The following is a 24,002-nucleotide window of genomic DNA, read 5'->3' on the forward strand; positions in this document are numbered from 1 at the left end:
TCTGCACCTATCAGAAAACCCAACTTAACAGTGACTTAAACACGCAAGGCTTTGTGCCGGTAAAATCTCCTGGGCGGGTGTTGCACTTCCCCTGTTGTCTGGAGCCCGGCTCCTTCCAGCCCACTGCTCTGCCGTTTCCCGGGGACCTCACCGTCACCGTCCGAAGTGGCCACTAGCACTCTGGCCATTGCGGGGCAGGCAGACATCCCGTCCCTCCCAGGGCACTTCCCAAAGCCTCACGTTCCTCCTGCACTCACTTCCCGTTGACCAGAGCCTCACCCCATGGCCACATCTGGCCGCAGGGCAGGCTGGGAATGAGGCCACGTCCCCAGCTAAAATTTGGGGTTTGTTATTAAGGAAAAAGAGAAAACAGATGGCGAGTGACTGCGAGCAGCCTCTGCCATTTCCTTCCCGTGTGACTTTGGGCAAGCGGCTTTACCTTTCTAGGCCTCAGTTTCCTCATCTGTCAAATGGGAATCACGACGGTGCCTGACGGATGCGAACGTGTTCTTTGGGCACATTTTTTCTCATCTTTCAGGCCACAGCTTGGTTGGCCACCTCCAGGAGGCCCTCCCCGATAGCCGCTAGTCTGGATCAGGCTCCTCCTCTGGGCTCTCACAGCCTGACTGCCTAATGGTGGGTCTGTCTCCCCACTGGACTGAGAGGCAGGACCCAGAGCTGTCTCTGTCACCACCGGGCGCCCAGCACAGAGCAGGAGCCATTAGACCAGACCCACGTGGTACGAAACCTCCAAGTTTCCGTGTTTGAGCCAGGCCCGTCTGGCAGGTGGCCCTGGGGAAGCTTCCTCCCTCATGTGCCCGGCCGCCACCCCTGCACGTGGGCCGAAGTGTTCAGGCCCCTGCCCCACCTTGCCCTCCAGGACTGGTGGGCGTGGCTGCCACGTGGCTCGGCCCTGCAGGTGGATTTGAGCCCACAGAGGCCCAAGAGGCTCGGTGTAGAAGAGGGTTGCTCAGTGGCTCTTCCTGGAGGCGGTGACCCGCCAGCCAGGCTGATGCTGGCAGCATCTGCTCCAAGCCAGCACTTTCCCACTCCCCAGACACCATCTCTTCCAGGCTGCAGTCCTAGGCATGGCTTGGGACGCACATTTACAAATGAGGAAACAGGCTCGGCTGCCACAAGTAACCTGGCCCAGGACACACAGGGCCAGGATTGAACCCAGGCCGGAACACCCCTTTGGAAAAAGGGGCACAGGCAGCAGTTTATAGAAAAGGCAACTCAGATGATCCACACACCCTTGGAAATAACTCATAAGAAGATAAATTCGAATCAGAACTCACTGAGATGGTTCTTGGTCTCAGAACTGCAGAGATGGGTTTGCTGGCACTGGGGGTGGGGGCAGGGAGCCCCTTGTGCGTTGCCGGTTTTGCAGCACGAGCTGGGCCTGTCCCCTCCTGTGCAGGGTGGCTCTGTGATACCTGCCACCAGAGTTTAAACGCACCTGCCCTTTGGCCTAGTGACTCCTAGTTCTCGGTGACCTTGGTGTGGGAAAAGTCTTTGCTCTACGCCCACCTAGTGATGCCTGTTGTCATGGGGCCGCTTTGAACTTGAGCAGAACTTCCTCGGGCAGGCCTGCTATCCAAGGCGCAGGGTGGGGAGGAAGGGATGATTTTGGTTAAAGCGGGGCCTCTGTGTATTTATTGCTTCATTTATTGATCCACAAGCTGGATGGGACTGGCCCCAAGGACGACAAGGTAGGGGAGTGTTGCCACCCTGCAGGGTTGCTGTGAGCAGTAAGGGAATGTATACAGATTTCCCGATGTAAGTAAGTGTGCCCCTGGGGGCTTTTGGGTCTTCAGCCCCAAAACTGGGAGCCGGGAAGAGGGTGTGAGGACCTTTAAGGAAATTCTTCTCCCAGCGCCCTCAGGATCCTGCCAACCTCGGGCCCCAGGGGGTTCCCGCAGCAGGCCCTGGGCAGGGCCCGCACTCCCAGGCGAGCACAAATGTGGGGCCCCGGGAGGGATGGGGGAGGACTGCAGGCAGCCAGGCCGGCTCCTCTTTCTCCTGTGTCTCAGGACAGCTGGTTCTGGGCAGGGAGAAGTGACAGCCACAGCGAAGCCACTCTGCTTACCCCAGTGTGCCCAGAGCCACTCGCACAGGGAGCCTGTGGTGGGCTGACTCCCCACCAGGCGTCTGGGGAGCTTTTTCCTCCTTTATAAAATTAATGGATGAGCCACAGAAGGCTGCGGGGGAGGGGTGGGAGTGTAGCAGAAAAGCCTGGAAGGAAACACATGGACGTGACCTCCCCAGGAGCGGCGAGGGGGCCAGCGGGGCATGGAAGTCAGGCGGGCTTCCGCTTATTTTGGGCTTTGGGTTTTTAATAAAGATATATGTGGGTTTTCCTAAGGGGTTTTTGGTTTGTTTTTAGGGTTTGGGGTTTTGTTTTTGAGACAGAGTCTCACTCTGTCACCCTGGCTGGATGCTGTGGTGTCATCATAGCTCACAGCAACCTCGAACCCCTGGGCTCAAGCAGTCCTCCCACCTCAGCCTCCCGATTAGCAGGGACCACAAGAGCACTCCAGGCTAATTTTTACAGAGATAGAATTTCACTCTTGCCCAGGCTCGTCTTGAAGTCTTGGCCTCAAGTGATCCTCCCACCTTGGCCTCCCAAAGTGCTGGGAGTACAGGTGTGAGCCACTGAGCCCAACCTTCCTATGCAAATGGAATAAATGGGAAATACTAAGGGAATTCTTGTTAACTTTGGTAGGTATGTTCCTGGCATAGTAATTTTCTTCAAAAAAAAAACAAAAACAGGGATGCCGAGACAGGATCACTTGAGCCTAGGAGTTTGAGGCTGCAATGAGCTATGATGGCACTACTACATTCTAGCCCAGGCAACAGAGCAAGACCCTATCTCAAGAAACAGTTAAGGAAGCTGGGCACGGTGGCTCACGCCTGTAATCCTAGCACTCTGGGAGGCCGAGGTGGGAGGATTGCTCAAGGTCAGGAGTTCAAAACCAGCCTGAGCAAGACCCCGTCTTTACTAAAAATAGAAAGAAATTAATTGGCCAACTAAAAATATACATATATGGAAAAAATTAGCCAGGCATGAGGACACATGCCTGTAGTCCCAGCTACTCGGGAGGCTGAGGCAGGAGGATCGCTTGAGCCCAGGAGTTTGAGGTTGCTGTGAGCGAGGCTGACGCCATGGCACTCTAGCCCAGGCAACACGGTGAGACTCTGTCTCAAAAAAAAAAAAAAGAAAGAGTTAAGGAGAGGGCTAATTGGGGAACAAGAAATTTAAAGGAGATACAGGGAAGAAAGCAGAGTGACTGGATGTGGGAAGTCGTTGCAACCCATGGTGGCTTCCTGAGGACTAACAACAGGACTAACTAAAGCAGAGATTTTCTCTGCTTTGAGGCATGTCTGAAATTATTCCGCTAAAAATATTTTCAAAGAGAATAAACATTAAATTATTCCAAGAATTGGAGAAAATTTGATGGTAACTACATAGTAGATATTATTGTATCATACAGATGTTAAATTCCTCGAGTGTGGTAGTGGCGTTGTGATTTTAAAAGACAGTGTCCCTATTCTTTGGCGATTTGTAGCGAAGTACACAGAGGTGAAGTACCGTGACGCTGACAGTTTACCCTCACGTGGTTCGGAGAAAAGACACAGATGAGGAGGGAAAGAGAAAGGAAATAGGGCAAAATGTGAATAATGGGCAGCTCTAGGGGAAGGGTGTTTGGGTTTTTGCTGTGTTATTCTTGAAGCGCAGAAATGGAAGAGGTTGGACCCAGGGAGCCGGGGGCTCGCCCCCCGACCCCCACAGAGGGTCCTAGTGGGGCCCTCTCGTCCCCACACACACGACGCCTTGTTTTAACACTCCCGAGACTTCTATTGTCTGGCTGTCCCTGGCTCACCAAACCAGCCGCTATTTGAGGGCACCAGGACTGTCACCAGCTCTTGCCATTACAGAAAGATGATCTGACAGCCACGTTTGAAAATGCAGACATCTCAGTCCCCTCCCCAGAGCGAGTCACATGTCTAGGGTGGGACCCGGGAACCGTTGTGTTAACTGGAGCCCAGGTGATTTCTGTCTCTTCGACACGCGGGGTGCTCTGTGCCTCCCTTCTCTCTGCGTTTGAACCGTGCCAGCCTTCCCCGGAGGAGCGCGAGTGACATAACGAGTCCCTGCCCGGCGCCGACCTTTCTGCTTGTGGCCCCTTTTTTCATATCATCTGTTTGTTGGCCAAACCAGGTCATTTGTGCTGAGAACGTGCCAGGTCCTGAATCTGGTTGGTTCGTGCCTCGTGCTGTCACTTCGCTTGTTTCTCTCGCCCTTGTATTTTGTATGAGCTGCCCATGGGGTCTAGAGGCTTGGTTCGGATCAGGCCGGGGGGCTGTTTGTGTTGTTGTTTTGCTTGTTTATTTGGCAAGAATCTATCCTAAACCTAAACCCATGGGATGAATCACAGGTGCGCCCGGAAGTGGCCGGAGGTTTGGGTGGGAGTTGTGCGGGGAGGGGAGAAGCGGGAGCCCCGCCGACCCGCCCTCTCCACCGCCCTCTCCCCCCCGCAGTGCAAAGAGCCGTCTCGCTCTTCTCTCTGAACGACCCGGCGCTGAGCCCGGACCTCCCCCCTGCGCACAGCCCCGTCCACAGCCACCTGAGCCTGGAGAGGGGGCCCCCGACCCCCAGGACCACCCCAACCATGAGGTGAGCTTCCCCAGGGGACGTTCGGGAGTCCGCCACACGGGTCCCCACCAGCGGCAGGACAGGGATTCCCAGGCGTGGTAGCTGCTGAGGGTCACCTGCCTGCGCCCCCGGGCAGGAGCTGGCTCTGGCGGGGCGGCTGCTCCTTTTGCCTAATGGGCTTTGAACTGATCACTGTGCAGTCCGGCTCCAGGAGCAGCTGTGGCCGAAACAGCCTCAGCCCTGTCCTCACGGATCTCCCAGTCCAGTGGGGAAGACACTTGAATCGATGCTCGCACAATTGCTTCACTTCCGACTGTGAAAAATGCTAAGTCGTGCCCCCCCATCCCCGTCTGTCTGTGGGTTCCTAAAGCGCACACGTGTCCGCCCCCCGCTGCCCCTCACGCCCCGCACCTCCCCGCCAGGCCCAGGCTGGGCCCTCTGGGGACCCTGCGGCAACTGAGGCCAGGCCCAGCCCCTGGGAGGCTCCTCAGGGCAGGGGGAGGACAGGGACAGACACCACACGTTTGCCATCTCACGCGCGGCTTCTCGCATTGAGTGCAACATGTTTGACTGCTCTAACTTGGCAGAAAACAAAATTAAAAAGAGGCAGCGAGGATGTAAATGGCACGTTCTGCCTGGGCACGGATTTAAATAGTGCGTTTCACACTCGTCCGCACACCCCGCGGCACGGCTTCTGTGTACAGCACTCCGTGCGCTGACGGGGGCAACGGCAGCAATTCTTGAGGGTGATCTGGGCTCTGCCAGCTTCTTGCTCCACACACCGGCTTGGGAACTCACCTCCACCGAGGCGCAGGCCCACAGGGGTCCTAGGTGGCAGGTGGGGTGGCGCCACAGCAGCAAGGGCAGGACAGGGCAGGGCGTGGGCAGTGGCAGCACCCATGGCCTGGGCACACTCTGGGATTCCCTTTGCCCCCAGACTGTTGTCCTCGTCCCAGGATGAGGACATTCAGGAGCATGGGGGGAGGAGAGGGAGGGACAGGCAGGGGACTGAGACACCTGCCTCCCTTCTCATCTGTAGCCGCCCCACCCGTCCCTGGCACCCACGGTGCCCAGCGGGGCCTCCCTCACCCCTGCTCCGGGCAGGAAGGGGCTGTGCCTTCTCCTGCAGGGCCCAGGAGAATCTGAACAGAAGAGGAGCCATAGGCCGGGGTCCTGGGTTCAAATCCCAGCACCAGCGGTTGTGTGGGCAGCGACCCCTGCCTGACCTTGGCCTTCCTCTTCTGCCTGGCGGGTAGCCACGTAGGCCACAGCGGGCAGAGCACTCAGTTAGGCTGACACACCTGGAGCCAGGGAGCCCAGGGCTGGGCGTAAGGTGGGCTCTCAGTGACGGGCACACTGTCATCGTCATTGCCACTACCGTTACCAGTGCTGTCCACGGGGGCAGACCCTGTTGTCCATCCTTCCACTTGTGCGCTTCCTGTGCTCGGAACAGTGCCCAGACCTGCCAGGAGCTCGGCAGCTGACTGTGGAGTAGCTTCTTCGTATCCCGAGGATACGTGAAAGGGGTTGTCCCTAAAGTCACATATGGGGCCCATCCTCGGGGGGAAATGCACACTTCAGAGCAGGCGACCCCCACCCCGGCCCCTCGGCAGGCCTGGTGCTCCCGGACGTGACCCCCTGTGGGAGGAGCGTGGCTGGGAGGAGGGCTGGCTTCTCCGGCAAGGAAAGGACTCGCCAGAATCTCGGGCGGGGGGGCCTGCACCCCACATTCCTCCCAACTGTGGGCCGAGAGCCCTCCCCAAGGGGCTGTCTCATCCCCTGTGCTGACCTCGTCCCCTGTCCTTCCAGCGAGGAGCCCCCGCTGGACCTGACCGGCAAGGTGTACCAGCTGGAGGTGATGCTGAAACAGCTGCACACGGACCTGCAGAAGGTAAGGCCTCGTGGCGCGCCCTCCCTGGCCCACTTCCCGGCACACGGGGCCGGCGACAGGGCTGAGGCCCCTGCCTCGCCACTTAGCTCCTGTCCCCACCCCCACTCCTATTCCTGAGTGTAGTCATGAGCAAAATGTGGCAATACCAAAGGCTGGTAAGCACACGAAGAAACTCTTACACTTTCCAGTAGGGAGAATAAATCGGCCCAGCCTTTGTGGAGGGCAGGGGACAGTATGTATCAAAAATGTAATTGTGCACCTTGTGGACCAGCAATTCCACTTATGGGGATTTGTGAAAATTTCCAGCGTGAGTACAAAGATCAGCGAACAGAGGCCGGGCACGGTGGCTCATGCCTGTAATCCTACCTCTCTGGGAGGCCGAGGCAGGAGGATCGCTCAAGGTCAGGAGTTCGAGACCAGCCTGAGCAAGATCGAGACCCCGTCTCTACTAAAAATATAAAGAAAATTAATTGGCCAACTAAAAATATATAGAAACAAAGTAGCTGGGCATAGTGGCGCATGCCTGTAGTCCCAGCTACTTGGGAGGCTGAGGCAGGAAGATCGCCTGAGCCCAGGAGTTTGAGGTTGCTGTGAGCTAGGCTGACGCCACAGCACTCTAGCCCGGGCTACAGAGTGAGACTCTGTCTCAAAAAAAAAAAAAAAAAATCAGTGAACAGGACGCGCCTTGCTGCACTGCCAGCCACAAAACGCTGGTGTCAGTGCAGCTGTCCATCAACAGGGGCGTGGCTGTCACCATGCAGTAGAATAGTCTGTAGCCAATTAAAATAATAACAGATCTACATATTTACTAATATGCAAAAGAAGCCCGATAACTTAAGTAAAAAAGCAAGCTACAGAACTATTTCCTAGGACATCATCACACTTTGCTAAAAAAATGTTTAACGACCAGCCGGGCGTGGTGGCTCATGCCTGTAATCCTAGCATTCTGGGAAGCCAAAGCAGAAGGATCACTTGAGGTCAGGAGTTCAAGACCAGCCTGAGCAAGAACAAGATCCCTTCTCTACTAAAAACAGAAAAAATTAGCTGGGCGTCATGGCGCATGCCTATAGTCCCACCTACTCAGGAGGCCGAGGCAGGAGGATCGATTGAGCCCAGGAGTTTGAGGTTGCAGTGAGCTATGATGATGCCACTGCACTCTACCCAGAGTGACAAAGTGAGACCCTGTCTCAAAAAAAAAAAAAAAAAAAAAATTAACAACCATGAGTTGAGAGGGATGTCAGGGTCATCTAGAAGGTGACATTCCAAATTGTTCTTTGGATTTAGTTCCAGGGGTTGAAAGAATGAGGAGAAATAGGGCGGAGGAGACTTCTACTTGTTTACATACTTCGGGGTGAGAGGCAGAAAGGTGGCAGGGTATAACGTGTTAGTCCTCAAGCATGGGAATCGTGGGGGCCTGGGTTCAAATCCCCACTCCACTGCTTAATGCCGGGTGACTTTGGCCAAGTCGCTGCCTCTGGTTCCGTTGGCCTGGAAGTGGGCCAGCTGCTCAGGCGGTCCTGCGTCCACGGCCCAGCCCCCACTTGCAGGATGACAGCAGTCCCCAAGTCCTTGGGTGGCTGCGAGGGTGGGGTGAGGGGACAGTAATAACAGTGATAACAATTGTTCCATGTCAGGCGGGGTCCTGAGAGCTTCTTGTGTACGACCTGGGGAAACCTCGCAACCACCCCTTTTAGAGTTGAGGGCACCGGGCCCAGAGAGAGGAAGCCCCTTGCCCAGGGCCACTCAGCTGTGGCATCCGAGCCTGGCTTCAGCAGTCGGCTCCAGACCAGAGCCAGCCAGGGCTCCCAGGCCCCAGGGGGCCATTCGGGAGCCCCCAAGCCACTAGCCTTGACGCCCGGCCCTCCCGCCCCACGCAGGAGAAGCAGGACAAGGTGGTGCTGCAGTCGGAAGTCGCCAGCCTGCGGCAGAACAACCAGCGGCTGCAGGAGGAGTCGCAGGCCGCCAGCGAGCAGCTGCGCAAGTTCGCCGAGATCTTCTGCAGGGAGAAGAAGGAACTCTGAGGCAGAGAGGCCACCGCTGGGCCACACTCCGCCCCAGGCGCTGGCTCCTTCCCTGCAGGCAGGCGGTGGGCTGCGGCGCTCTCCTGCCCTCTGCTCGGCTCCACGACAGCCCCGCCAGGGCCCGCACCGACTGCCCCCGTGGCCCTCCCCGGGGACACGGGAGCCTGGTGGCAGGGGGACCCGAGGGAGCCCTCGGGGTGCTGTGAGCCAGGGTGTGCCCATGGCCCTCAAGCCCCTCTGGGCCGCCCACCTGTGGTCCCTGTGAGCAGGGCCATGTCCACACTGCCCCAGGGCCTGCCCTCTGTCCCCATCTAGAGCCTCTTGCTAAGATGGGGCAGGAGTCCATCTCCAAACCTGCAGCTCCGGGAGCTCACAAACCAGGTCTCCTCCCCGAGTGCGACAGAGCCGAACCTTGCGGGGCCAGCCCCCTGCATGGGACCTCAGCCTGGGACCCGCCCTTTCTCCCCCATCCCAGACGGAACAGACCGGGGCCCCTCGGTCCCCAGCACCCTAGCTCCAGAAAGCACGAACGTTACCCCCTCCCAACGCCCTCCTTCCAAAAAGCAGCCAGGAGCACTTTCTTAGAGTTTAAATTATTTTCTTGGGGGCCCAGGACAGAGAAAGGAAGACGCAGCATCCAGCCGGCGACGCTGAGAGAGGAACTCTACTCGTACAATCAGGACGGTTTAGACGATCTTTTTCTATCAGTTCCTCCTCCGCCAGAGGCCACAGCGCAGGCCCCACCTCCGAGCGGCCACCGGGCCGCCCTGTCCTCCCAGCGCGTCCCTGCACCAGCAGCCACGCCACCTCCGGGCTCCGGAAGGGCTCACGGCGCCCTCAGGACAGGGCTGGAGAGAAACAGCCTTCATCTCCTCCTCTGGTTGTTTTCCTCCCCTAGTGTCCGGGCCTGCCAGGCGCCCACCAGACACCCCACTGTGCTCCCCTGGGCGCCAACGGGTCCCAGCGACGCTGGTTCTCTCAAGGCAATAAGGGCCGCCCGCCAGGCCGCGAGCCCACGTGGTACTACGCTGTTCACCCAGGAAACAGTTCGTTTTTTTCCTTCTTTGAAAACAAGCAAATATATATATATATATATTTATTTTTTCATGTAGAGTTGCGCCAGAACAAGTCTGTACGGCCACAGTCTGTGGATCCCCCGGCCCCAAGCTGAGGACCAAGGCGTGTCCCCCGTGGGCTGGGGGTCGGAGAGAGGACTCAGAGGGACGCAGCCAGGGTGGGCGGGCAGGCGGCTTCCCTTTCGGGAGGCAGCAGGCAGGGAGGAGTTGGCAGAGCCGGCCTGGCTCCCAGCGACACGCTCCGGGCCCTGCGCCAGCGCCAGGCAGCCCAGCCTCGCCCAGGGACCCGCCGCCGCCTTCTCTCTGGGGCCAGGAGCCTCAGGGAAGGGGGCTCTGGGGACTGCGGGCACTCCGGGAGGTGCCGGCCGGATGGGTGGGGGCGCGAGAAGAGGGTACTGTCGCATCTCCTGTGATCAGCCTGCGTCCCGCCCACGCCCCGCAGCGGAGCAGAAACCTCAGCTCGCTCCTCGCCCCCGCCCTGTGAGGTGGGCGCGGGGCGGGCGCTCAGCCACTGTCCCCAGCCCTGGCCAACTACTGTGATGTCTCTCCTTCCCCAACCCCCTTTCCTGGGGGGCTCTCCCCGCCCCCGCTCCCCTCCTCAGACCCCATCCTGGAACCTTTTTTTTTTTTTTTTTGTCTCCTCATCTTCAGATCATTTGAATCATTTTGGGGACCTAATCATGTACATTGACAAGTGTAAGTTATGATTTTTGGTTTTGTTTTCTGTTAAAGGACTTCTGCAAAACAAATCTATTTAATTTGAGGTTGGTGATCTATCCAGTGGCTGAAGATAGGTTTTTTTTTTTTCATATGTTGATTTGTTCATTCAGATTTTTTATTATTCTTTATTGTCTTTTTTTTTTTTTCCCTGTCCCCGACTTGACGTTTTCCGGCATGTTTCTGGAGGTTTCAAAGGAAATAAATGTTTCATAGAAATGGCTTGTGTGTTCACTAGCTGGGCAGCTGCCTGGAGTCACTGACAAGAGGGTGTGGTCCAACACCGGCCCCCTTCTGCTGTCCCCTGTCCCAAACAGCCGTCACCACCACGAACACACGGCTCGCTACACACTCACTAAGAACCAGGGGACACCAGCTTTGTGAACTTCTTTTCCTTGGAGCCCAAACAACAGAAATTCAGTGCTCACAATGTAAAACGTCCTTACATTTAAAAAGACAGTGAGATTCTACAGAAGTCACCTATTGGAGGCCCAAAAGCCAGACCCAGCCCACGGAGTTGTGTTGGTTTTAGAAATAGTGGCCAGCCTGGTGTGGTGGCTTGTGTGTAATCCTAGCACTCTGGGAGGCTGAGGCAGGAGGATCGTTTGAACTCAGGAGTTAGAGACCAGGCTGAGCAAAAGTGAGACCCCCATCTCTACTAAAAATAGAAAAAATTAGCTGGGCATGGTGGCACATGCCTGTCGTCCCAGCTACTCGGGAGGCTGAGGCAGCAGGATTGCTTGAGCCCAGGAGTTTGAGGTTGCTATGAGCCAGGCTGACGCCACGGCACTCACTCTAGCCCAGGCAACAGAGTGAGACTCTGTCTCAAAAAAAAAAAAAAATAGTGGCCAACTTTTAAAATTCTGGAAAGCCAGATTTCCAGCTGGGTGGATCTGCCCTTTGCAGCCCCTGCCTCTGTGGGCTGGTCTCCCACCCAGGCCAGTGTGGTTGCGTCTGCAACACTCCCGCCCATTCTGCCCCCTCTGGAGGGGGCGAGGACCTCCTGCCAGTGGGCCACGGGTGGGTGGGGTAGCAGGCAGCCCCTCCCGGCCCAGGTCTGCATCTAGCCCGGAGAACACTTGCAGTCGGAGTGGGAATCGGGTCAAACCGAAGTCCATTCGGGAAATTCCAAGAGCAGATCCCAGAGCCTGGCCTCCTGGGAGTCCAGCCTGGATCCGAGCGGCAGCCCGGCGGGCGGGGTCCTGCTGACCCTCAGCCACCCACCTGTCATTGAGTTTTACATCTCCGAGCTAAAACCCGAGGCGTCTCTGACTCAGACCCTCACTTCCCAAAAAAATGTATTTTTCCAAAAGGCATGGGGCTTACATCCAGGAGGGCTAGCCATTCCCTTGGCTCCTAAAAATTCTAGGGTTTCTAGAGTTCTCCAGACACTCTCCGGGTCTCAGGCTCCGTCCTCACCCGGCACCGCCCTGCCCCCCCCAACCACGGGCGAGAGGAGCGGAAGCCTCGGAACACACTGTTCTCACATCCTCTCCTGGCGCCCCAGACACGAGCCACTTCCAACACCCCACGACTCGCGCGCGCACGCCAGCGCCTGGTCCCGCCTGAACCCACCTCGCCCCAGTTTCCAGCTTCCCCTGCCCGGCGGGACCCTCCTGCCTCTCCCGCCTCCCACCCATCGCAGATGCTCCGCTCCCTGTCCTTCTGGATCCCTCCGGACCTTTGGCTCTCTCCAGATTTTGTTGGCCCCCAAATTCTTGTGCCCATGTCTCCCCTGAAGTCCACGTCTCTCATCGCTCTGTGTCTTTTGTCCTGGGACTTATCCTGTCCCTGGATCCTGACTTTGTCCCCACATTTGCCGCCCCCTCTTCTCTCTCTCTCCTGGTTCTGTCCCTAAACCCTCCGCCTCTCTCCAGACCACCGTCTGCTTCTCCTGTCTCTCCCCAGCGTGTCAGCTATTTTTTATTACTGTTATTTCCTCTTTCCCACTAAATCCCCAGCTCTCTTCTGTTCTCTTGCTCTCTCCGGACTTCCTCCCATTCCTGGGCTCTCCCCATCTCGGCCCTCCCTCCTGGGCGCTCCTGCTCCTTCCAATTCTCCCCACAAATCTGTGACTCTCAGAATCTCTCTCCTGATGTCCGTGTCCTGGTTCTCCCTCCTCAGTCCCCATCGCCCAAATCCCAGGCTCTCTCCCAGTGTCCCTGTGTCTAGATGTCTGCCCCTTCAGCCTGTCCCCGCCACTCTTTGCTCCACATCCAGGACAGGGAGCCCCAGGTGATGTCTGGGTGGATGACACTTGCAGACACCCTGTTCCCCGGCCCAGCCCAAGAGGGGCCGCCCTCGTCATCCTCCCATCCCTGCCCTTCCCCCAGCCCCAGCCGCCTCCCCCTCACTGCTCCTGCCGCAGCTGCAGCAGTCCGTTGCCAGGGCAACCACAGCTGGCTGGGCGGGAGCCCCTCCACCCCATCCCCCTTCTCTTTTCCGGCTAGGCAGGGAGGAGCTGGGACAAAGCGGGAGAGGCGGCGTGGAGGGGGGGACGGAGGGAGGGGCGGGCTCAGCCAGCGAGGCCCCAGCTCCCCTGCTGGGTGACTCCCCAAACCAGGCCGGAGGACGAGGCAGTCGTGGGCAGAGGGGTCAGGCCCAGTTTAATACACAGAACAAGTTAATTCACAGCAGAGGCAGGCAATAAAGGAGACTCGGTGACAAGGGGGGGCACTCCTGGCTTGGGGGAGGTTCCCCCAGACCCACCTCCTCCCCCACTTGCAGTCTCAATTTCCCTTTTTTTAAACCCGGAACAACAAACACACACAACCACAAGAAACAACCACGCCCCCTCGTTACCCCCAATATGGCCAGCGAGGGTGGCAGGGGGCAGCCAGGCCTGGCAGGGCAGGGACGAGGGGCAGGGGCGGAGGGAAACGAGTCCGTTGCAGAGTCTGTGCTTCTCATTCCAGCAGGCGCTGAGCAGGGGCCCGCCTTGCCCCGCTGCCACCCGCCAGCCACGGGGTGGGGCGACGGGGAGGGGCGGGAACAGAGTTCAAAACCATGGTTCACGTCATGCAGTATCCACGGTGGGCACCGGGAGGGGGCGAGGGTGGACACCATGCCCACCCGCCCTGGGCATGGGGCTGGTGCCGCCTTGCTGGGGAGGTGGGACGGCTGCAACTCCAGAGACGGGGGCAGGGGCGCCGGGCGGAGGCCGGCATGGACGGTACCCAGTGGATGCTCTCAGCAGCGCCCCTCCACCCAGCCAGGCCTTAGAGGACTCTTCGTATATATTAATTTCTTTTTTTTTTCTTTTTGTCTTTTTCTTTAGAAAAAGGCTCTGTCCATGCCCGCGGCTGGCACCCACCACCCCCCATGCCCGCCCAGAGGCGGGGTATGGCTTTGAGGGGAGCAGAAACCCCTGGTGCCCACTTGCCAAGGGGCAGGGGGGAGGGAAGGGGTCCTGCGACACCCCACTGGCACAGAGGGCAGGGGTGGCCCAGCCCCCGCTCGGGCCTCCCCCTCTCCCCTCCCCCCGCAGCTGGGAGAGGCAGGCAGACAAGCACTGCTCCAGAGGTCCGGGTGGGCCGGGGCCAGGCCTAGGTGAGGGTGATGTAGGCAGAGGCCTTTTCTTTCAGGTGCCGAAGACAGAGGTGACAACTCCAGCTCCCTGCGGGGGTGGCCGAGGATGGCGTTAGGCCGGGGCCCAGGTCCTTCCCGCCCCGAGGACGTGGTCTTCACCAGCTGGGACGCGACTTGCCCCCCCACGTCGTGCCCACCTCCTCTCTCACCTTCCGGGGGCTCTGCCATGGGGGGGCTCAGGCAGTACATGTGGTAACCCCGGTCGCAGTCGTCACAGAACAGCAGCTGGTCCTGGGGGGTGAGACCCGCCCAGCTGGCACCCTGGGGGCACGGGCACCAGAGACCGGGGTGGGGGGCTGGGGCAGGGGCTCGGGCACGGGGCTAGGGGCGGAGAGGGGGCTCTGAGATGGTCTTTGCGTCTCGGAATCTGTGCAGGACGCTGCCTGGCCAAGCAGAACCACCCCTGGAGACTGTAGCTTTGCAGCCTGGTGTCTGGGTTTGTAAGACTAGATGACAAGGCTTTACGTGACACCACGATATTCTGATGCCAGCTCTGGAAGCCACGGACACGGGCTCAAATCCCAGCTCCTCCATTTCCCTAGCTGGGTGGCCTTAGGGTGGGCCATTTTCCCTCTCTGTGGCGTGGGGACAAGAGCACCTGCCTCAGAGGTGGCCGGGAGGAGTCAGAGAGGGAGAGTAAAAAGCGCCGGGCTCAGTGAATGGACACGAACAGCAGTCATGATACTTGTCACTAGTGTTCGCCAGGGAGGGGCTCCCGGGAAGGGCTTTGGGCTCAACTGGCAAAGGTGGCGGTGCCAGGTGGGGAGGACAGCAAGGCCCCTGGGGTGGCGGGCGGGCACTCACGTCGTTCTCTGAGGTGCCACACAGGCTGCAGGACTTGCACTCGATGCACTGCCAGCGGTAGGTCCGCACGGCCGCCGTCATGTTCACCGTGAACTGTAAACACGAGGGGTGTCCTGGGGGCCGAGGGGCAGGGACGAGGTTAGGGGTCATCGTGCCCCCGGTGGGTGCTGACCCCGAGGGAGGACGTGGCTCAGCCCCACCCTGGCTCCTAAGGCCAGCCAGGACGCGCTCTGCACTCCACAGCCCGACCCCCACCTGCCCGTGGTGACCAGCAGGCAGCGGTACCGTGGCCACCACAGTCTCCCACCCAGCCGCCATGGCAACCACACTCTGCTCCGCAGGATGCCATGGCAACCGCATTCCATTACCCACAGTGCTGTGGCAACCACTTTCTACCACCCACAACACTGTGGCAGCCACATTCTGTTAACCGCCGTGCTGGGACGGCCACATGCCATTACCCACAGCAGAACTCGGCCAGCCCGTTAACCACAGTGGCACGGCAACCCCGGCCTCCCAACCACAGTGCCATGGCAACCACCTTCCACAGTGGGTCCCCACACCTGGGTCCCATGCTGCTGAAGCCCGTTCCACACGATGCCCCAGCAACCAAACTGTTAGTCACAATACTGCGAATGCCAGTCTCTTAGTCATTCCACTGCCACCGCGCAGACACCCGCAGCCACTGACCCGCGCCGTAACAGCTACGTTCCATTACACCAAACTGCCACAACAACCGTAGCTCACCACCCACGATACCATGACAACCACAGTTCATTACCCACTGTGCTGAGGCGACCACAGTCTGTGACCACAGTCCGCCATGGGAAACCACAGTCTATTGACCACCGTCCCGTGGCCAGCACCTCTGTCAGCCACAGGGCCGGGCGGGAGCCACCCTGCACTCCCATCGCACAGTTGCCTTGGCAACCTTCTCTCCCTACTGTCCCTGCCATGAGAAGCACATGCCACTACTCTCAGTGCCAGGACTGCCACATCCCATTGTCCCCAAAGACTCACAGGCCCTACTCTTTCCCACAATTCTCAGCAGTTGAGGCAGCCCCATGGGCTCTGGGTCCCCACAGTCTTCACCCCTCTGCCCCTGTCCTCCAGGTCTGCAAACCTGTGCGTCCTCCCCCCACCCTGCTCCAGCCCCCAGAATCCCCGGCGGGGGGGGGGGGGAGGAGTGTCACCTGATCGCCCACAGTCTGCGCAGGAGATGAGGTCCTCAGGACACCCCGTCTTCTTGGAGCCACCCAGGCAGAAGTCACAGTAGCCGTTGGGGATGACAGTGCCGTCGGGCGCCTTCTTGGCTGGAAGACAGCAGGCGGGCGTGGGCGGGCGGGCAGTGCCCCGGCCAAGGCTGCTGCGGAGGTGGGAGCGGAGGGAGGCGTCCCTACCTGTGTGTTTCCTTTGTGCCTCAGGGACCCAGGCCAATTCTTTGTAAAACTCTGGGGGTGGGGGACAGAGAGAGGGGCTCTCACCACAGGCAAGGCTCCACCCTGCGCCCAGCCGCAGCCCCAGGAGTGGACCCCTCGGTCCAAGCAGTGGGGAGGTGGGGAGAATCGCTACCCCGAGCCATGGCCAGTGGCAAGAGAGGGTTAGTCACCCTCTTTTGGGGTGCAAATAATGCTCATCAGCACCCTGAACTCTTTGAGACAACTGACATGTCCTCTTTATTGGGTAAAAACGTGGTAAATACAGCTCCAGGAAGGGCCCTCTGCCGCCTTCTCGAATACGTGTCTAGCAGACAGCCTCCCCTAACCCGGCCCGGACTAGACCAACATTCGGGAGAGCCCACTGGCCAAGATCTGCTGTGCAGACAGACACTCAGAAGGAAAATTCTGAACACGGAGGTGCCCGGGTGTGTAGTGGGCGTGGGGCGAGGAGGCAGGGTGGGGAGACAGCGTCTCCCTGGGCTGAGCCTCCCCGGGCCCTGCGCCCCTCCCCCACCCCTCAGCTGTCAGCCTTGGCATGGGATTGGCATGGGCGGACGCCAAGGGCTCCCGGGCCACAGGCCCTGCCCCTCGGCCAGAGCTTAGCAGAGAAGGGAGCAAGGGAGGCAGGGCGGGAGGGGAGTCATCTATCACCCCCCCCCTCCCCAAGCTCTAATTGAAACAATAAATCAGACCCAGAAATATTACGCCCGGCCGGGAGCGAAGGAGAGATGGTTGGTTGCCATGGCAACCCCAGAGCCAGCATCCCCATGGTCGGTGGGGGGAGGGAACCGCTGAGCTGGAGATTTTCCAGAAATGTCTAATATGCCCCCCCACCCCAGCCTTCTCAGGCCCCCCACTCCTGGCGCCCCTCGCCACCCCCCACGTGGCCTGCCTGCTCACGTTTATGGTTGTTTTTCCGGTGGAAGGGCAGGGCGTGGCGCTCGGCGTTCTCCTCCCCCTCCTCCTCCGCCAGGTGGGTGTGGGTGTAGTGGTAGCTCAGCCCCGGCCGGTTCTTATACCGTTTCCCACAGACTGGAGAGCGAGCGGGCGAGTGGGGAGGGCTGCCGGGGCCCCCCGAGCCCACGCCGCCTCCACCCTGGCTGCAGGATCACCCCCACCCCGCCCCACCCGAGACCTGAGCGTCCCCCACCCAGGCCCAGAACGGGAGGAGAGGCCACGAGGGGAGAGTCTCTGGGCCCCTCCCCCCCGTCCCCCTCTTCAGAAGGACTCACTATCACAGACATACGGCTTGTCTCGGTCCTCCAGGGAAGCGGTGTCCTGGCGTTTCCGGAGACCCCCGATGCCGTATGCCTGGGAGTGCGGGGACAAGGAAGTGAGGAAACAGTTTTCATCATTTGGGTTGGAAAGTCAAGTTGCAGCTGTACAAACTTCCTAGCTGGGGGTCCTTGAACCTGTCTGAACTTCAGTTTCCTCATCAGTGGTGCAGGTACAAAGACAGTTCTAATCCACTGTACAATCTCTGTTTTGCAAATGGCTCTGAAGCCTCAGTTTCCTCATCTGTAAAATGGATATAAAATCTCCTACTCCTTGGCTGGGCACAGTGGCTCATGCCAGTAATCACAGTGCTTTGGGAGGCCAAGGTAGGAGGATCTCTTGAGTCAGGAGTTCAAGACCAGCCTAGGCAACATAGCGAGACCCCATCTCTATAAAAAAATTTAAAACTTAGCCAGGCACGCTGGTCAACTTCTGTAGTCCCAGCTACTCAGGAGGCTGGGGCGGGAGGATCGCTTGAGCCCAGGAGTTCAAGGTCACAGTAAGCTATGATAGCTACACTACAGCCTGGGCCATAGAGTGAGACCCTGTCTCTAAGAAAAAACAAAGAAAAAGAGAAGAAACTTCCCCACCTCTCTGGGGACTAGATGAGGTCAGACTTGAGACTTGCGCAGGTGCTGGCCATCGTGCGTACTGGGTACAGGGATCTGTCGCTGAGGGGGCGGGTGGGGGGGGAGCTGGAGAGTGGTACCTTTCCTTTGGCCCTGTTCTTCCTCCTGGGAATGTCATCTTCCAAATCTTCCACCTCGAGATCGTGCGGAAACTCCAGCAACTGCTGTTTCTGAGCAGCAGGAGAAGGGAATGGGTCAAGAAAGCAGGGGGTCCTGATGTGCTTTTGAGGGGCCCTGGGCAGAGGCTGAGCTAGGGGTGGGAGGGCAAGTCGGGGGCTCTTCTGCAAAGCAATGAAGTCTGGGCGATGGAGACTCGGGACACCTGAAGGCCCCGGGGAGCCAGGGAGAGTTGAGAGCACGTACGTGCCGTGCCAGGCAGTAGACGGGGCCCTCGGGGGCCTACCTGACAGTCCATAATGGTCTCCTCCTCCTTCAGCTCAATCTTCTTCTCGCCCGTCTCGGCACACAGCAGAGCCTCGAGCACCGGCCCTTCTGGGAGGCCACCCTCCTTCTTCAGGGGTGCCTCGCAGTCTGGGGACAGGGCCATGGGGATGGGGTCAAGGGCAGAAGTTGTCCCTGGAGGACTCCTCCACCTGCCCAGGTGGGGGGGACCATGCTTACTGTGGCAGGGAAGAGACTGTCCCACACTCAGCCAGCCACACACACGGGAAAGGGTCCCAGACCCCAGGGAAGCCACAGCCACGCCCGGGATCCGCTCAGACACACTCAGGAGGAGACATGGCCAGAACCTGGGACACACCCGGGAAACCCTCCGAAAAAGACACAGGCCATCAGACACACCCAGACCCTCGCATATACCTAGGTCCACATGTGGGAGACCGCCTCCGGCCCTCAGATACCCCCAGATATAGAGAGATACACTCAAATAGGGCACCCATGAACACACACGGGAGAGAGACAGCCCGATCCTCTGAGATGGGCACACAAAGGAAGAGACACAACCAGACTCTCAGATACACCTAGACACTCAGAGATACAGCCAGATCCTTGGATACACCGGGACATATGGGGGAGATATAGCTAGACACCCAGAGACACGCAGAAAGAGACATGAGACCAGCAGACATTGGAAGACACAGATGATACATATGAACACGTATGGAGGAGACACAGGGAGAATCGCCCAGATGGTTACATACAAACACACGCACAGAAAGGCACACAGAGCCGGACGGGCACGCCGACACTCCTGGGTACATACAGCCTCTTGGGGACACCCGGACAGGGGGAGAGGAACAGCCAGTGACTGCGATATTCCGGACACACTTAAGCAGCGAGTCCAGACACTGATGGCCCAGCACACGCGTGCAGAAACGCGCCTAACGCACCAGACACTACTGGGAAGATTGTCCCAGACACTCGAGGCATCGGGACACTCACAGGAAGACACAGCAGACACCCTGATGCACGCAGACACACGTGGGAAGCGCAGGATGCTCTGATGGGCCAAACACAAGAAGCAACAAACCTTCCACGACACCTGGCAACACCTGGGAAGAGACGCTCTGATACACGCAGCTGGGGACGGGGCAGTCCCGCCGGACACTCACACATCTAGACACACACTGGGACTCACAGAACTGGACATCTCAGGCACCCACAGAGAAAAACACATCCCAGCTCACAGGGGAGGAGATGGGCCAGGGCCTCCCTGCAGCTGGGCACCCCTAACAGACATCACTAAGCCCTCAGTACACCTGGGCACGCGCGCCAACGTGGGAGGAGACCGTCGAAGCTCGGTGACTCAGAGAAAACTGTAGAATCTCTGGAAAACACCCAAGACACATGGGCAGACACACAGCCAGCCATTCAGACACTGGCTAGAAGGAAGATAAAGGCGCGCGCTGGGACGTCGGTGGGGCCCCTGCGGCTGTACCCACCGATCTTGTACTCGCAGGGCCGGAGTCTGGGGTCCTCCAGGATGTTGAGTCTCCGTTTCTTCCTCCAACAGCGGGCGGGGTACGTGTAAATCTGTCCCGGGGCCAAACCTGGGGCAAGCAGGGCGGTGAGAAGGGGGCCGAGAGCCGGCCGGCCCCGCCCCTCCCCCGCCCCGCGGCCGCACCTGGCCCGCGGTGGGTCTTCTCCATCCAGATGTAGCAGTTGTTCTGGGCCACGCCGGTCTGCGAGTCGAGGAAGGGCAGGCGCAGGCTGCGCTCGGCGCACAGGCGCGCGTTGTAGCTGCGGCAGTGCTCGATGGCCTCGCGGTAGAAGTCCTCGCCTAGGCTACGGGGGGCGGGAGCGGGCGGGCGGGCGGCTGTCAGCAAGGGCAGGCGCGGGGTCGCCCGCCCACCCGGCCGGGAAGGGTGGGCCGACCACTCCAACTTCACCGCTCCCCTCCTCCCCCTCCTGGACCCAGGGTGGGGGGAGGGGACAGGGCCAAGGGGCCCCAGCCAGGCACTGGAGCAGGCCTCCAACTAATGAGTAGGTACAGGCGACGTAGAAACAGACAAAAACACACCGGGACCCATCTATACAAGAACATATGCAAACACAAACAAATCACACATAGTCACTCGGGATTCACACACAAAGAGAGACATATCCCAATACTCACAAAGGAGAAATAGACAAATCTCAGACACGTGCACACATAAATAGCTACTGAAAAATACAAATATCCCAAGTTACATAGTGTAAGAAGATCACACACATATCCATGCACAAATACACATCACATACCTAATGACACACAACGTAAATCACCCACACAAAGACACACAACGTGGAAACAGATCACACCACACACACTCATGCAGCCAAACACACCATACACACACACACTCATGCAACCAAAGACACTCAGATACACAAATGTCAAAAGACAGGAACTATAGAAACAAACTATAGAAACAAACAAACACATATGCACTTACACACCTATCCAAAGACACAACACAAACCACACACACAACATCCGAACACACAATACAAAGAAATCACACAGATTCACAAAGGTACACAACATAGAAAGCAATATCTAAAATATCACACATCCAAACACACACAGATGCACACATACAAAACACAGAAACAGTCAAATCCACCGTATATGCACAAAAATCGACACACAAATACGCCCATACCTATATACCCAAAGACACGGACCACAAGACAGATAACGCATAGTTCCAGAGGACATGTACACACACACACTCAAAGACCCAAACGCCCAAAGATATCTAGTGTAGAATAAAAGAAATCATACACATATCCACACACATATTTTTTAAAAGCCCAGCACACAAATAAGTGACACACACACACACACACTCGGCATCCCCAGACAAAGGTAGTGTGGACTTCACTCGAGTTTACCGAGGCCCCCGCAGCCCCAGGCCATCTCACTCTCTCCCAGACCCGGGGGTCTCAGGGCGGGGACGGTGACCCCCTTCCCCTGGAAGAACCCGGAGTCCCCCCACGCCCTCCACCCCTCCAGGAACGGCGCCGGACACCGTTCTGGCCGAGACCCGCCGCCACACACGCTCGCACCCCCGCGCGGCCCCGCACTCGGTGACAGCCCCCCAGACACCCCACCGGCCCCACCCCCAGCCGCCGCACAGACATCAAGCCTGCGCCGACCCGCCCGCGCGCCCTTCCCCGCCTCCCGCCGGCCCGCTCCACCTCAGGGGGCCGGGGATGACCGTGGCCATCTTGCTCCCCGGGTCCTGCCCCCAGCAGGTCCCCGCCGGGTCGGTCCTCCCAGCGGTCGGGCGGGCGCTGAGGCCGCCCATCCATTCATTCCCGGGGGGCGGGCGCACGCGGGCCACAGCCAATCGCGGCGGCGGGGCGGGCCCGCCCGGGGCATGCCGGGAGTCGTAGTCCCGGGCCGGGCCCGCCGGACCCCGCGGGGAGGGGAGGGGAGGGCGCAGGGGCGGGGCCCGGGAGCTCGCACGGTCGCTCACGCGGGCTCACTCACACACTCCCCGGTCGCACGTGCACGCGTGCACACCTGGCGGCGCACACACCCACACGTACTCGCAGCCTCCCACGGACTCACAGACACACGCGCACACTCCAACACCCAGAGACTCGGAGACGCCTCCAAGTGCCCACACAGATGCTCCCCAACGTGCCCGCGAGCGGACGCCGCCCCCACCCCACCCCCGGTCCTTCCTAGGCCCGGAGGACCCTCTCCTGTCCCCAGCCACCCTGCTCAACTCCTTCCGCGGGCCTGACAGCCCAGGCTGGTGAGCAGCTGTAGCCACACCTCCTGGGTTCAAATCCCAGCTCTGCCACTTGTTGGCCCTGTGACCTTGAGCAAACGACTTCACCTTTCCCTGCCTCAGCTTCCTCATCTGTAAAAGGAGGACGAAGTCTCTTTGGATTGGAGGATTAAGTAAGTAAATATGAGTAAAGCTTTTTTTTTTTTTTTTTGAGACAGGGTCTTGGTCTGTTGTCCAGAGTGGCACAATCACACCTCACTGCAGCCTTAAACAATCCTGGGCTCAAGCGATCCTCCTACCTCAGCCTCCTGAGTAGCTGAGACTCCGGGCATGTGCCACCACACCCAGCTAATTTGTTTTTTAATTTATTTTTTGTAGAGATAGGTCTCTCTATGTTGCCTAGGCTGATCTTGAACCCCTGGCCTCAAACAATCCTCCCGCCTTGGCCTCCCAGAGTGCTGGATTACAAATGTGAGACCACCTCGCCTGGCCAAGTTAAGCATTTTAAAAGGTACCTGTCGCACAGGAAGTCCTCAGTACATTTTTTTATTCCCCAAAGGATCTGATATGCACTAAGATGTAAGATGGTGAAAGCACACCATTATTAGGAAGAATAATGCCTGCACATAGTGGGTGCTCAGTAAATATTTGTTGAATGAATAAACATGCTGAACACCCACCCTGGGCCGGGCACAGTTCTCTCCGGGGTTATGCTGTTATTATCTGCATTTTCCAAATCAGGAATGTGAGGCACGGGGAGTGGACCCGACATGCCCCTGACTGTTTGCAGGTGGGACTGAGGGAGGGATTCACACACCTAGGTGTCCATCCCCGAGTGGGCCTTAGCACCTTCTCTCCCGCTGTCACCCACACCGTCTGCACCCTAAGGCATCCCCGGAGAGTGAGCTGACCCACCCAGTCACACACACCCGCAGCCCCACGCCCCGTTCCCAGTTAGCATTCTGGTTTGAGTGGCTTGCGAGCATTAGCACGCCCACACACGCTCTGTCCACCAGGGGGCCCTCCAGCAGGCAGAAGGGGCAAGCTAGGCTTCACCTCTTTTGTCACCCTCATGGGAGAGACCCACTCAAGGCCTCCCACACTCATGGTCGCGCACACACACGTGCATGCGCGCGCACACTCACACACCCTCAGTCTCAGACCCTTTCCACAAACTCCCCCGTCTAAACTAAGGCCTTGACCTGCCCCTGTCCCCTCTCCACAAAGGGGATTAAGTGAGAGACACCAGCACCCCACGCTCACTCTGCTCCAAGCCCCTATGATGCCACCCTGCCAGTCACCCCGCCCCGTCCCCCCAGACCCACAGCTCCCTGCCAGTCACCCCGCCCCAGCCCCCCAGACCCACAGCTCCCTGCCAGTCACCCCACCCCGGCCCCCCAGACCCACAGCTCCCTGCCAGTCACCCCGCCCCAGCCCCCCAGACCCACAGCTCCCTGCCAGTCACCCCGCCCCAGCCCCCTAGACCCTCAGCTCCCTGCCAGTCACCCTGCCCCGTCCCCCCAGACCCACAGCTCCCTGCCAGTCACCCCGCCCCAGCCCCCCAGACCCTCAGCTCCCTGCCAGTCACCCCGCCCCGGCCCCCCAGACCCTCAGCTCCCTGCCAGTCACCCCGCCCCGGCCCCCCAGACCCTCAGCTCCCTGCCAGTCACCCCGCCCCAGCCCCCCAGCCCCTCAGCTCCCTGCCAGTCACCCCACCCCGG

The 24,002-nt window shown here is 59.0% G+C and overlaps 2 protein-coding genes across 3 annotated transcripts in view; one reads left to right on the forward strand and one right to left on the reverse strand.

Moving 5' to 3' along the window:
- The window catches only part of SIPA1L3 (signal induced proliferation associated 1 like 3), a 204,017-nt gene extending 193,436 nt beyond the window's left edge, over positions 1–10,581 (forward strand). For both annotated transcript variants that reach the window (XM_075993054.1, XM_075993055.1), the window contains exons 20-22: positions 4,543–4,678; positions 6,467–6,548; positions 8,426–10,581. In XM_075993054.1, coding sequence (XP_075849169.1) covers positions 4,543–4,678; positions 6,467–6,548; positions 8,426–8,569 — 362 coding nt within the window. In that variant the 3' untranslated portion in view covers positions 8,570–10,581. The remainder of the gene's footprint in view (positions 1–4,542; positions 4,679–6,466; positions 6,549–8,425) is intronic.
- Positions 10,582–12,942: 2,361 nt separating this feature from the next.
- Positions 12,943–21,816, reverse strand: DPF1 (double PHD fingers 1). The gene is made up of 12 exons (XM_012774763.2): positions 21,740–21,816; positions 20,181–20,341; positions 19,999–20,106; positions 18,501–18,628; positions 18,178–18,267; positions 17,426–17,504; positions 17,094–17,225; positions 16,155–16,205; positions 15,948–16,067; positions 14,755–14,867; positions 14,100–14,181; positions 12,943–13,978 (listed from the first exon to the last, which is right to left on the reverse strand). Exons 1-12 carry the CDS (start codon positions 21,766–21,768, stop codon positions 13,908–13,910), a joined length of 1,164 nt encoding a protein of 387 aa, XP_012630217.2. The 5' UTR covers positions 21,769–21,816; the 3' UTR covers positions 12,943–13,907.
- Positions 21,817–24,002: the final 2,186 nt, after the last annotated feature.

Source organism: Microcebus murinus, chromosome 16 (assembly GCF_040939455.1).
Source record: "Microcebus murinus isolate Inina chromosome 16, M.murinus_Inina_mat1.0, whole genome shotgun sequence".
NCBI classification, from domain to species: Eukaryota; Metazoa; Chordata; class Mammalia; order Primates; family Cheirogaleidae; genus Microcebus; species Microcebus murinus.